Consider the following 12867-nt stretch of genomic DNA (forward strand, 5'->3'; position numbering starts at 1 on the left):
ATGACTTCAAACCAGGAAAGACCTGGCTATGGGAACCTGGGACAGGCATTTCAGCTCCGAATACTCTAAACAATTTTCTAAGACTATATAAGTTGTAGAGAAGGGACTAACTCATATAAGGGAGTTTTCTCATTTGGGAGTTTCCTGTACCATTGAAATCATAGTCTAGCCCCAAACTAATTGTTAGGCAATTTTTTTAAAACCTGAAAATCTCCTTAATAACAGGTGCAGCCAGTGTTACACCACTCTATCTATCACTTTCATTATAGCTTTTATTAGAATATGGCCTAAAAGTGAAAGAGGTTATTTTTTTTAATATCTCTCTACTGTCCCTTTGAGTCAAAGACATGACATGTCTAAAGCATGGATTCAAGTTGTATCACATCATTAAAAATCACGAGCATTGATCAATATCCATAAATAAATTGTGTGACTTACTTTGATATCTTGACTAATCCATTATTTCATCAGTAGGGTTACTCCTCCATGTCTTTTAATTTAAAAAAAAATTACTGTATCTAGAATTTTATTTTCTTTAAATTATTTAAACTCATGGCTTATCAATGTGTCATTCTTATCAAAGTTATTTTTTATAGATTCTGTTTAAGATCTACTGATGCAGTGGATATCTTCATATTAAAAAAATGTGTGGAGATAGTGTGGTATAGTACAAAAGCTGGTTTCACTTAGGAAAACAGATTCAATTCCTACCTCCAACTCATATGGCTATGGCGGGACCTATGGTTATGGACAAACCACCTTATTCCTATATTGATAGAAGCAGTTTCTTCCCTGGAAGTTTCCCTATTCAAGTGTAATCAGGAATATTAATAAACACAAATATTCAGGACAGATTACTATCAATCTGTTGCCTCCCATTCTTACTACATGATCAGCCCATAATCCTTTCTGGCCACATAGCTTTGAAAATATCTTTAATGCCACTCCTTGCATACATGGATCAATACTAATATATGGTAGCTTCTTCATGTCCATGTGTCTTCCCATTACCTTTGGGTTATTTGTAATTTTGAGTCTTCAGAGACTGTGGTGTTTCACAATAAGCAGACATATAGTATTACTAGGAGACTGTTAGAGAGCCATAACATTTCTGAATTTAAAATGGGCTGTGGTGTTCATCTAATCTCTAGTAAATGTTTGTTATTGCACTACTTATTCTCCGACTAAGAATCTCCTCTATACTATCTTTAAAAAATGGCCAGTTGATCTTCACTTGAAGACTTCAAGTTGGGAGGAACCCACTACTTCCTATGGAAGTCTATTTTATTTTTGGATTGTTCTGATCTTATCAACTTTCTTGAATAATAAAACAACTGTTTTTTGCAGAACTATAGTCTATCTTGATCTTTTCTGCAAATCTTGAATTAGCTGATTGTCCTGCTCTGATCATACACATACAAATAGATACATATCTGTACCTCTCTCTCTCCACAGTTTGGGCATATTCATCTATTTTTTTCCCTCAGCATCTATGATAAGGCAAATTTATTATTTTGAAGAGGCAGTGAATACAGTGTATATGAACAGGTGTATTTGGAGAACTTCAACATCAAAAGAATGCTTAAAAAAACTTCACTTAATACTAATATTCAGGGGTAGTGTTGAATAGTTTCAGTAGTTTTACCTTAGAATCATTGCCATTGATTGAAGAATGCCTTAATAGCTTATCTGCATTTTATTCTGACTTTCAAAGAATCAAGAAATGATTGACATTTGGAATTAATAGTCCCTTTACTTCTCATGGTGAGGCTATGTTTTCTGCTTCAGAATATGGTGGAGAAAGGTAAGTTTGTGAGGCATCTGTGAAGAATTTTTGTGTTGACAGAGAAAGGGTCATACTTTAAATAGTAACTTTATGTAATAGAAATGATAATGTAAATAAAAAACTTTTTTAGAGCCTCCTATTTGAAGTATTCCTATTATCTTCCGCAAAATTCACTTTTATGCCTTTAGCATTTTTAAAGGGCATTGACAGTGTATTGTCTTAACTTTTTTGCATGTAAATAGTTCATGAACAAAGATCTACAATCTAGTGACACAGATTGCTTTGTACATAGCCAAGTTCAACAGGAGAGTTGCAATGATCCAGCTGGTAGAAGGGGGAGGGAAGAGGAAGAGAAAGAGACAGACAGACAGACAGACAGATACTTTGGTGGGACAATTCTTTCACAGTGTTTTGGGTCATTTAATTCAACTCTGTTGGCTCCATAAAGATTAAGATTTAATCTACTGAGGGCGGCTGGCTTCCCTGGGCATACACAGTGTAGGTTAGTTCTAAAATCCAATCTCTCTCAACATAAGAACCACCAAGTGGGGGTTGGGTGGTGAATGAAACATCACAAAGCAACAGGAGTTAGATTTCCACTCCGGGCTCTAGACATCCCGAGCAGAGGAAGAGAGTTTCGTGGTCGAGATCGCGAGTACTTTCACTCATCTCTAGTTTCTTACCTGCTCGAGCCTCCCGACCCCCCAACAAAGAGAGTGGAAAGGGACGCTTGGGATCCCAGCTTCCTCACAACTCCCTTTGTGTGCCAGCCACCCCATTACCCTTTGTTATCCATAGCCCCTCCCAGTAAAGAGGGGGAGTGTTGGGGACCAGACAAGGAGAATGACTTATTTAATGTTTTCCGGGTGTGTTGGGAACGAACACCCAAGGGCATCTTTTCACCTCCCAGAGTCCGATACCCCCTCCTCCAACAGGAATTAGCCTAGCGAAAGGGAGAAAGGAGTGGGTGGGTAGGTGGGGGAGTGAATACCATCCCTTCACCCAGACGCTCCCCTCTCTTGCCCTGATTGGTTAGCGTCCTCTGATTGGCTGAGGGGTCTGCACGTTGCGCAGGGATTGGGCGGCGGGGCTGTCCGGCGCGTGAATGTGGGAGCTGGGGAAGGGGCGTTCGCAGCCTTAGGAAGTGGTTTTTTTGTTGTTGTTGTTGTTGTGGGGGGGGGCGGGGAAAGGTGTCGGGAGGGGACTAGGCTCAAGGAGACCACCAACTAGAGCCAGGTCTGGCCTGGTCGGGTCGTACCCTAGGCTACGAAGATGACCAGGGGGGTGGGATCTGATGTGGGGCGGAGCCCAGGAGCAGTGGCGGCCCGGGGAGGAGGGACATGCCTGGTCGCCGCCCCCTCCACCTCCTCCTCCTTTTCTCTACACCCCCCCTCCTACCGCGAGCTGCGAAAGGGGCCAGAGAGGCGGTAGCAGCAGCGGCGGCGGCGGCAGCAGCTGCTCCATCCCCATCTTCCTTCTCCTCCTCCTCTTTCTCCGCCAACGAGGTTGCCTCCGCCTCGGGAGCAGGTTTACCTAGGGAGTGAGCGAGGGAGTAGGCAGTAGGGCGGGCGGGCTGGGGAGAGGAGGCTTCGGCCATGGCTACTACCACCAGCACCACCGGCTCCACCCTGCTGCAGCCCCTCAGCAACGCGGTGCAGCTGCCCATAGACCAGGTATCCCCGTGGGGGGTCGCGCTCCCCACGACCCTCCCCTTGCCCCGCCCCCGCCCCGCCCCGCCCCGCCCTGCTAGTCCGAGGTGTCTGTAAAGGGAGCGAGGACCAGGCATCGGGTGGCATTTTAGTCTTCACCCCCCTCCCCCAATTAATTGCACAGGAATCTTGGGGAGGGGGGTGGAGGATAGGTCAGAGGAATTACCCCCCCCCCACCCCCAGTATCCAGTGTGCTTCTCAACCCGAGGAAGAAGAGGGCGATAAACCTGATATTGTGCAATCACAACGATCTCCTCTGTGGCGGTCTCTTGTCTCCAGTCTCCCCAGCCCCCATCTCCATCCGCACCCCCCACCCTCCTTGGCTTGCGGGCGGGGGGCGGGGATGGGCAAGAGTTCCTGTTCAAGGCACATTGTGGTGGCTATTTATAAAAGAGGAGCGTGTATGGGGGGCGGGGTAGGGGGTTGTGGTAGTTATGATGGAAATGTACCTCCCTTCCCTGCTCTGGGGTCCTGGCTAGGTGCACGCACCCCGAATGACCAGCCTGTAGTTGCTTTCGTTGCAAGGATGTGCCCAGGTCTGTGGGGGGTGCCGAAGTCAGGGTATGTGGAGCTCTCGCGCGCATCTGCCTCTCTCAGCCAGCTGTGCCGAGCTGAGCCTCTGGGCCATTCCCTCCCAACCCCTACAGGAGTGCACCTGTACAGATGCATTTGGAGCTTCAGGGTGAAACTGTCAGTGAGGGGATGGAGGGACCGACAAATAAGTCTTAGGTGTACCTGCATATTATTTGAGCCCTGGTACACTTCTAAAATATACAGTTTGCTTGTCTTACTGTGTGATGCGCTAAAAGTCATCAGATTTAGAAACACTTTGGGGCAGGGAAAAGTAAGGCAGAAAAGTGGGAATCTTTGGTTTCCCAGCTGAAAAATGCGTTAAAATTTCCTTTCTAAACGGAAGTTTGATGTATACGTGCATGTAGAATTTAGATGTATCCTAATTTTACCTTACTTGTAGAGGAAATATTGAGGAATAGACGGTTGCAGGAAAGCATCAGTTTTATCAGGGGAAAAAAGTTTCAGTAGTTTTATTGGTGAGGAGAGACTTTGGAAGTGTTGCTAATTGCGGGCGGGTTAAAGGATTAGCACAATTTCAAGCCAAAGATAATTAATTTTTTAATTCTAGTTTAATGTCATCAATGTGCCTTGATTTGGTAAAGCTACAGGACTTTCTTAGATAAATATTACAGAGTGTTCATGAATTGCCCTTGATCTTTAATGTGTTGCTTTCATTGATGTCACGAGGAATTTCACATAAGGAGGAAGGGGTTAGGAGATGACCTCTGTGTTTGAAACTGCTTCTTATGAGACTTGATTTCCTAGGGAATATGCCATTGGTCTTGGCAAAGTTTTAAGGAATTCTAAGGCCAGATAGGTAGGCAAAAAATTAAAGCTTTTTGAAATCTTAGCATTTATTTCATTATTCCAAGCTAAAAGTTTTATTATTTGAAGTCATCATTTGCTCCTTTTTAAAGTTTCAGATGAACTTTAAATAGTTTTTAATTTAAAGTAGTAGAGTAAATACCTACACTTTATGGTTTTTGATTAGTAAAAAATTTTTAAATGAGGTATCACCCCCCCACCCCCCAAAAAAACTTGTAGAACATCAGTAATACTTAATGGTTAGCATTCTTATAAATTGAACTATATTTCCTAATAGTAATCCTATGGTGAAGGAAAATGTTATTCACTGCTGTCAAACTAGGTGGTAAAAATTAAATGTACAGGTAAAGAACGAATCAGAACCCAGTTCAATGAAAATTTCTTTGTCTTTTAAAATAGTTTCTAACTTATGCTTTATAGTATCCAAATGGTGGGATATGACTTTCAGTGCTTCACATTTTTTACTTTACTAAGTCGTTGTTTATATCCACCAGCATGATAGCAAATTGGCAGTGTATCAAGAATTCCCATTATACCTGTGGAGAAAAGGAGGCAAGCTAGTTGCTTATTTTCTTGGTCATAGCTAAAGACTGTATTCATGTTCACCTGTCATCATGGCAATGAGTGAGAAAGCATTTTTTTTCTTCTGGTATAATCTAATATATGCTTATGACTTTTAAACTTTTATTCTTAATTCTTTTTATTCTTTGTAACAGCCTTTTTGAACTCAGTCATGTCATGTTAAAATCATCAGGAAAAGCAAGGGAAAAAATGGGCTTAAAAAAAAAAGTTGACTTCTAGATCATCTGTAGGTGATCTCCAAACCCTGTGAGATTTGCTTTTCTCTTGAAACCTCTGACCTGATAGATTGGAATATATTGGCTGTGTTATATATATTTTCTAATCATGAGTCTGGATTGTGAGAGAATTTGATCTGCCCAGTTAGGCATTGAGAGAGAATATAGGATAATCATTGCATAAGGGCTTCCTTTTTATAATGGTTATAAAAATATTTCTTAGAACAATGGCCTTATCTACCTAATAACTTAACCCAAACATTAGACAAGGTTTAAAAAATAATTGGTGCAGCTTTTGGATCATTGACATTTCATTGTAAAAATGTTAATTTTAAAATAGTCATTATTTGAAGATCTTACATGCAAATATACTATATACAACTATATTACATTCATATTCATTTTTACTTGAAAAGGAACCTCTAATAAAAAAAAGAATTTATTATCACAGTGAAAACAGTGAGTTGGTTAAAACCACTGGGAAATGAAACATGTTATATTCATTTTATGTCCATTACTTTACTATACAAATTTAGAAAATTATAAAATACATTGGAGGTATGAAGAATCAAAGGCACATTAGGGTGAAAAGAGAAAAATGACTTTTCATGGAATTAATGAAAAAATATAGAACAAACTAGAATTTAAGTCAGATCAGAAAATAAGGAATGTTGTAGAATAATGGTTTTAAAAAGTGCAAAAGAGTTTAAAGGCAATGTTTGATTTAAGAATAAAGAAGATGAAAGTTACAGTCTTAACTTGGATTAATTTGTGAATTTTATTCATGTATTAGTTCCATTGATTCAAACTGTTGTCCTGCATATCCTTATCTGTATCCTTTCACAAATTCTCTTGACAGGCATTTACTCAGTTTATTTCACCAATTTATTCTTATCAATCAGGAAAGCTATAAAGGGATAGTGGATAGATCCCTGGCCTCTGAACCCCACCATTTAGACTTTCTATATGTGTGACCCTGGGACAGTCATTAAAATGCTCAAGGCAGTTCTTTAAGATTGCTAAGAAGGTGGTAATCTAAATTGGTAGAGCCACTTTGCACATGTTGTAGTTCCCAGTCCAGGTTCTATCTCTGCTCTTAACAATAAGATCTTATTTAGGTGAAGTATTTACCCTATTGTCTTCCAGAAGAAAAACAACACATATTTAGATGACGTATAAGAGGTTTAAATATGAAAAGGATTCAACATCCTTATGACATTTTCTAGGATGTACATTAGGAATTTATTTTCAGAATTATATGTAGTAGGTGATATTGATAAAAAAGATTCATAAAGTTTTCAGGATAAATTTAAAAGACAACTATATTATCTGCAAAAAGGACAGGATGAATATTTTTTTTAAAAGAGAATTTAGCTTATTTCTTTGATCATTAAGATGTATTTTAAAGGAAATAAAAAGACAAAAATGAATGCAAAAATTGAGATGAATAAGAGAGGATATTCTATTATAGATATTCCTAAAAAAGCCCATTTTTAGAGGGCTTTTTAACTGCTAAATTTTTAGAGTGATAAATTGTTTGTAAGTTATCTACCCTTATCATTATCTGAAGAATTTCTGAGGGCATCACCTTTCTATGCTTTTGTTTTTCAGCCATTTTGTTAGGAACCATTGGTATTAATGCTATCACAACTGAGTAGATATCTCTAAAGTCTGATCTTTTGAATGGAATGTGGCAAAAGGCTAGTGAGGAATGGTTCATATTAGAGTATAGAGTCACTTTTGGGGGGAAGATTATGCTAACACCTTTTTGTGTGTGTGTGTGTGAGTAGGTGAAATTTGAAAAAGGAAGATAATACTTGAGAAGGAGGGAAACTCCTTAATTTTTAAAAATTTTATATTGATTTCACTTCATTATGCAACTTTTTCATGTTTTACACTCATTTTAAATAATTAAGGTACTCTGCCTCTCAAGTGCTTTTGTACTTTCTTCCATAATTTTCTGAGTTTGTAATGTATCCTTTTTTAAAAAAATATTTATACATAGTTTATCAATTTTCTCTGGAGGTCGCTAGAATTTTCCAGCATGAGTCCTTTGGAGTTGTCATGATTGTATTAATCAGAGTAGCTAAGTCTTTAACTATTGGGCCTTGTTACAATATTGCTGTTATTGTGTGCCCTGTTCTAGTTCTATTCACTTCTCTTTGCATTAGCTCATATGTCTTCCCAGGTTTTTCTAAAATCATCCCCTTCTTGTTTCTTAGATTTATAGCATTTTATCACAATCCTATACCACAGCTTGTTCAGCCATTCCCCAATTGATGGGCATCTCCTTAATTTCCAGTTTTTTGCACTACAAAAAGAGCTTTTATAAATATATAAATTACATATATAACATAAATATAAAATATTCATTTTTAAATATAGGAATCCTTTTCTTTTTTTTTTGGTGGTAGTTGGGGGTACAGACCTAGTAATGGCATTGCTGGGGTCAAAGGGTATGTAGAGTTTTTATAACCCTTTGGGCATAATTCAAAATGGTTCTCCAGAATAGTTGGGCCAGATCACAGTGCTACCAACTTTATCAGTGTACCTACTTTTCCACATTCCCACCAGCATTTGCCATTTTCCTTTTATGTCACATTAGCCAATCTGATGGGTGTGAGCTGGTACTTTAGAGTTCTTTTAATTTGCCTTTCTCTAATTATTATTTAAAGCATCTTTTCATATTACTCTTGAAAACTGCCTGTTTTATATCTTTTGCCCATTTATCAGTTAGACAACTGGCTCTTATTTTTATAAATTTGGTTCAATTCCTATGTATTTGAGAAATTATCTTTATCAAAGAAACTTGGTGTAAAACATTTCCCCCTGTTTTCTGCTTTCCTTTTAATTTTAGTTGCATTGGTTTTGTGTGCAAAAACTCCAAAGTTTGAATTTCACATAATCAAAATTATTTGTTTTATTTCTCGTGTTCCTCTTTATTTTTGTTTGATCATGAACTCTTCCTCTATCCATAGATCTGATAAGTTTTTTTCATGCTCTATTAATTTGGTTGATATTACCCTTTATGTTTGAGTCATGTACCTGTTTTGAACTGATCTTAGTATATTGTCTGAGATGTTGGTCTATGCCTGGTTTCTACCAGACTACTTTCCAGTTTTCCTAGCAATTTTGTTAAAAAGTGAGTTGATGCCTGAAAAGCTTGAATCTTTGGGTTTATCAGATATTAGATTACTGTGGTCATTTACTACTGTGTGTTATGTATCTAATCTGTTCCACTGATCTACTACTCTTTCTTATCCAGTACCAGATTATTTTTATGATTACCACTTTGTAATATAGTTTGAGATCTGGTACTGCTAGGCTCCATTACTCTTCCCCCCCCCCCATTGCTTCCCTTTATATTATTGACCTTTTGTTCCTTCAGATGAATTTTGTTGTTATTTTTTTTTCTAGCTCTATATAATAATCTTTGGTAGTTTGATACAGCAGTGAGTAAGCCTATTAATTTAGGTAGTATTGTCATTTTTAGTATTTGATTCAACCTTTTCATGAGCAATTACTATTTCTAATATTGTTTAGGTCTGTATTTGTATAGTGTTTTGTAATTGTGTTCACCTAGTTCCTATGTGTGTCTTGACAGGTAGACTCCCAAGTATTTTATCCTCTGCAGTTATTTTAAATGAAATTTCTCTATATCTTCCTACTGGATTGCAATGTATTGCTAATTGATACTTATTGGTTGGCACTTAACCAAATATATGACCTTACCTGAGTCACTTCACCTTTAAGGGCCTTGACTTCTGCATCTGTAAAATCTGAAAGTGTTAGATTGGTTGACGTCTCATCCCTTCTGGTTTTGATGTTTTTTCACTATGAACATACAAATTAATATGTTACGTGAAATTCAAAAGCTAAAGTGGTAGTTGATAAAACATAAAGAACACTTATTTTGGAGGGATGTTTAGGAGAGATAGCCACTCATTTATGGCTTATACTAGATGACCTTTGAAGTCTCTTCGAAAGCTAATATTGGGTCTTTTTGCTGGGTAAGCAAAAATGAAAGCTACTAAAGTTTTGAATCAACAGCTTGATTTCAACTTAGATTTTTGATATTGGACAACTATAAAACTTTCCAATAGCTGATTTAGACCAGAGTTTCAATACTTTTTAGTGAGGAATGTCTACTTTTCATTTTCTCAAAGTCTGTAATTATTGTGTAGTGGAGGCAATGCTGGATTGAGAGCAGTGTAATCTTTTAGGTCTATGGTGATTAAAGTTATATGGTGATAGACTTATAGTAAAAAATCTCATAGTAGAGTGAAGATAGATCACAATTGGTACCTGTACCTCCCATTTTTCAAGAGAATCCTGGTCAGCTATAAAGACAGGAATTATAGTGTCTGAGGAATATCTGTTAACTCTAAAGAACTATGATTTCAAGTTTTGAAATTTACCAGATGATTCTAAACTATTTAAATGACCTCCATTTTGGTTTTCATCGTGGGAGACAAGAAATATACTGTAGCAAGAAGTAGGTAACCACTTTGTAGTATTAGCAGCAGTAAACAAAAAGCTCACAGAAAAATAAAGAAACTTAATAAAGGGAGTGCGAACACAGCTTCTTCGTCTTTCTTTACTTTTTTTATTTTATGTGGTTATTCCTATTTTTGTTCTGTTCTCTTACAGTTATTTATAGAAAAAATAAATTCTCAAAAACTTCTTAAAAAGTTTACTTTTGGGGATTATGCCACTTTCAGAAGAGGCAGGCTTCAGCGAAGGCTCATAATAGGGATTTATTAAGTAGGCTCATAATAGGGATTTATTTAAAAACACACACACACACACACACACAATTGCCAGAGTCTCTTCTGGTCAATGCACACATAAGCATGATTATTTATACATTTTTGTGTCCATAAAACTCCTTTTTAGTGAGATTCACTTCAGGGTTATGAGGTTTTAAAATTGATTATTAAGGCAATGTGATACAGTAGGAAAAGTCCTGAATTTGAAAACTAGAGGACCTTTGCTTTTGTCCCAGCTTTGATGCACTAACTATATGAATCTGGGTTAGTCACTTTATTTTTCTGGAATTCTGTTTTATCATGAGTTAAAGGAGTAAGTTTTATTTGATCCATATCTAAGTAACATAGTTTTCTGGAATTAAATTTTATCATTTGTTAAATGAGTGGGTTGCACTAAATTTTCTTTAAATGTCCTTATGTTCAGTATTCTGTGTTTTCTAAATCAGCAGAGTAGACTGTATTTTGGAAAGATTTATGACAAGAAATGGAGCAAATTATGGTTTTCTGCCTGATTAGAAAAATGCAGCTAACTAGAAAATCCATATCCTAAGCATATTATTGTCCTTCAGATTTTAAAATCATAATCATTTTATTAATAATCATGAAGTAGTTACTTTTTTTGTTTTTCTTGCTAAATTGACTTACTGTTATTACTTCTTTGTTCATCTTCCCTTCAATGCAGAGAAATAGGAAAACTTAGACACAAAGATTGGCTGGATTTAGGTAGAATTAGAATTCAATATAAAAGAAGTCATTCATTTTCTTTGATTTTCAATTATGTAAGATAGAGATAGTGCAATGAAGATATTTTATTTTGAAAAATTCGGTTAAACTTCTGAGCATATGCCCAAGATAATGTTTTTATGAGAATTTTTCTTTATCATTGATAAGGCTGAAGATACAGGTAGGATGGAGTTGGCTTCAAATGATAGCTGTATTACTTTATAACTCTAGTAGTAATCAGAGTGACCTTCTCAACTTTAAAATTAGGGGTTTGGAGTAAATGAACTCTGGGGTACCTTCCAACTCTAATTTTATATTTTTGTGATAATTGGTGTACTTTGGTAATTTTCAGATGACCCAGATTTGGAAGAGGTAGTTATTATGGTTGTTATCAGATTGGAGATTTCCAAGGCTCTCTATAGGATTGTGGGTAGGACTGTTACTGACATACATAATTTTTTAGGGCCAACTGTAAAATTTTTCATTTAGATTAAAAAAAATAGTTTCACAATTTCTGTGTGCTTGTGGGGCTATTAGTGAAAAATGGAGAAGGAAGAAAGGATAGGAAGGGAATCTGGTCCAATAGTAATTCACTTGAAAAAGATCCAGGGCTTTCCATCAGTACAAGATCAGTGTAAGTCATTTGTTGAAACATCTACTAAAAAAGCTACTTCAGTTGTGGAAGGTCATATTACAATCCACTGTTGGTGTAGTACATAAAGAACTGATCTGGGAGTGGGGAAATTATGTTCAGGTGACCCACCTGATACCCATTAACTCTGTGACTCTGAGCAAGTGACTTAATTCCCCAGTTCAACAAAAACTATACAATAGCAAAACAGTGGCCCATCTTAAAGATGAGCTTCTTTGCCAAGAATTCCTTATATTATTGAAATGACAGGTCTGGATCTGCCAGTTCATTGAATGGTGTAGTGAGAAGAACCCTTCAGATGTTCACACAGGGTTCTCCTCACTAAGATACACCTGACAGAGGAGAAGGTTGATGTGGAGGGACAGCTTTGTGTAGTTAGGAGTGTGGTTGATGGCAGACAGAAAGATGGCATCAGAGTTGGTTTCGGATGTTGACTTGTGTTGGATATAAGTAAATGTTATATGTTGTTTTCTTTTTCTATGTGAGAACTCCATACATACTGACCAAAAGAAGTTCTCATTTGAAGATTTTTTTTTCTTTTTGCATTTTGTAGGAGTTTGTACATGACAAGGGTCACAGTTTTGGAAATAGGCTTGAAAGTTAACACCCTTTAAAAATGGAAGGTTGGAATTTCACACTGCTAATGTTACATTCTGTCTGCAGATCCAACAACACAGCTGTGCATTGGTTTACATAGAATGAAAAAATAGCCTTGATAAAATATCATTTAAAAATGTTATTCAGCTACTATGGAGTAATCCCTAGAAAGACTTGTAATAATCTAATTTATGCCTATCCAATTTAGACAAAATCCTGTATCTTTTTACAACTCTGAATTTGGCACTTAATATATTTTCTTGGACTATACATGATGTCATGCCTGCTTCATCCCTGGAACTACTAAATCAGTTGTTTAAATCAACTATACCATGAATAGAAGTGATAACAGGTTTTTGGTGAAAAAATGGGGTAGGGAGGATTGAGAATAAAGATTCTTGTAAAAAATATGCATAGTCAGGTGAAACAAATTCCT

The 12867-nt window shown here is 37.0% G+C and overlaps 1 protein-coding gene across 2 annotated transcripts in view; it reads left to right on the forward strand.

Annotated features, from left to right (window-relative positions):
- The window catches only part of MBOAT2 (membrane bound O-acyltransferase domain containing 2), a 226859-nt gene that overhangs the window by 48251 nt on the left and 165741 nt on the right, over positions 1 to 12867 (forward strand). The window contains exon 1 of one of the 2 annotated variants that reach the window (XM_056813328.1): positions 3145 to 3459. The exons of the other annotated variant lie outside the window; for it this stretch is intronic. Within the exon in view, the coding sequence (XP_056669306.1) occupies positions 3382 to 3459 (78 nt within the window). The 5' untranslated portion in view covers positions 3145 to 3381. Of the gene's footprint in view, positions 1 to 3144; positions 3460 to 12867 lie in introns of those variants that run through there. 2 annotated transcript variants of the gene reach the window in all.

This window comes from Monodelphis domestica, chromosome 1 (assembly GCF_027887165.1).
Source record: "Monodelphis domestica isolate mMonDom1 chromosome 1, mMonDom1.pri, whole genome shotgun sequence".
In the NCBI taxonomy this organism is placed as follows: domain Eukaryota; kingdom Metazoa; phylum Chordata; class Mammalia; order Didelphimorphia; family Didelphidae; genus Monodelphis; species Monodelphis domestica.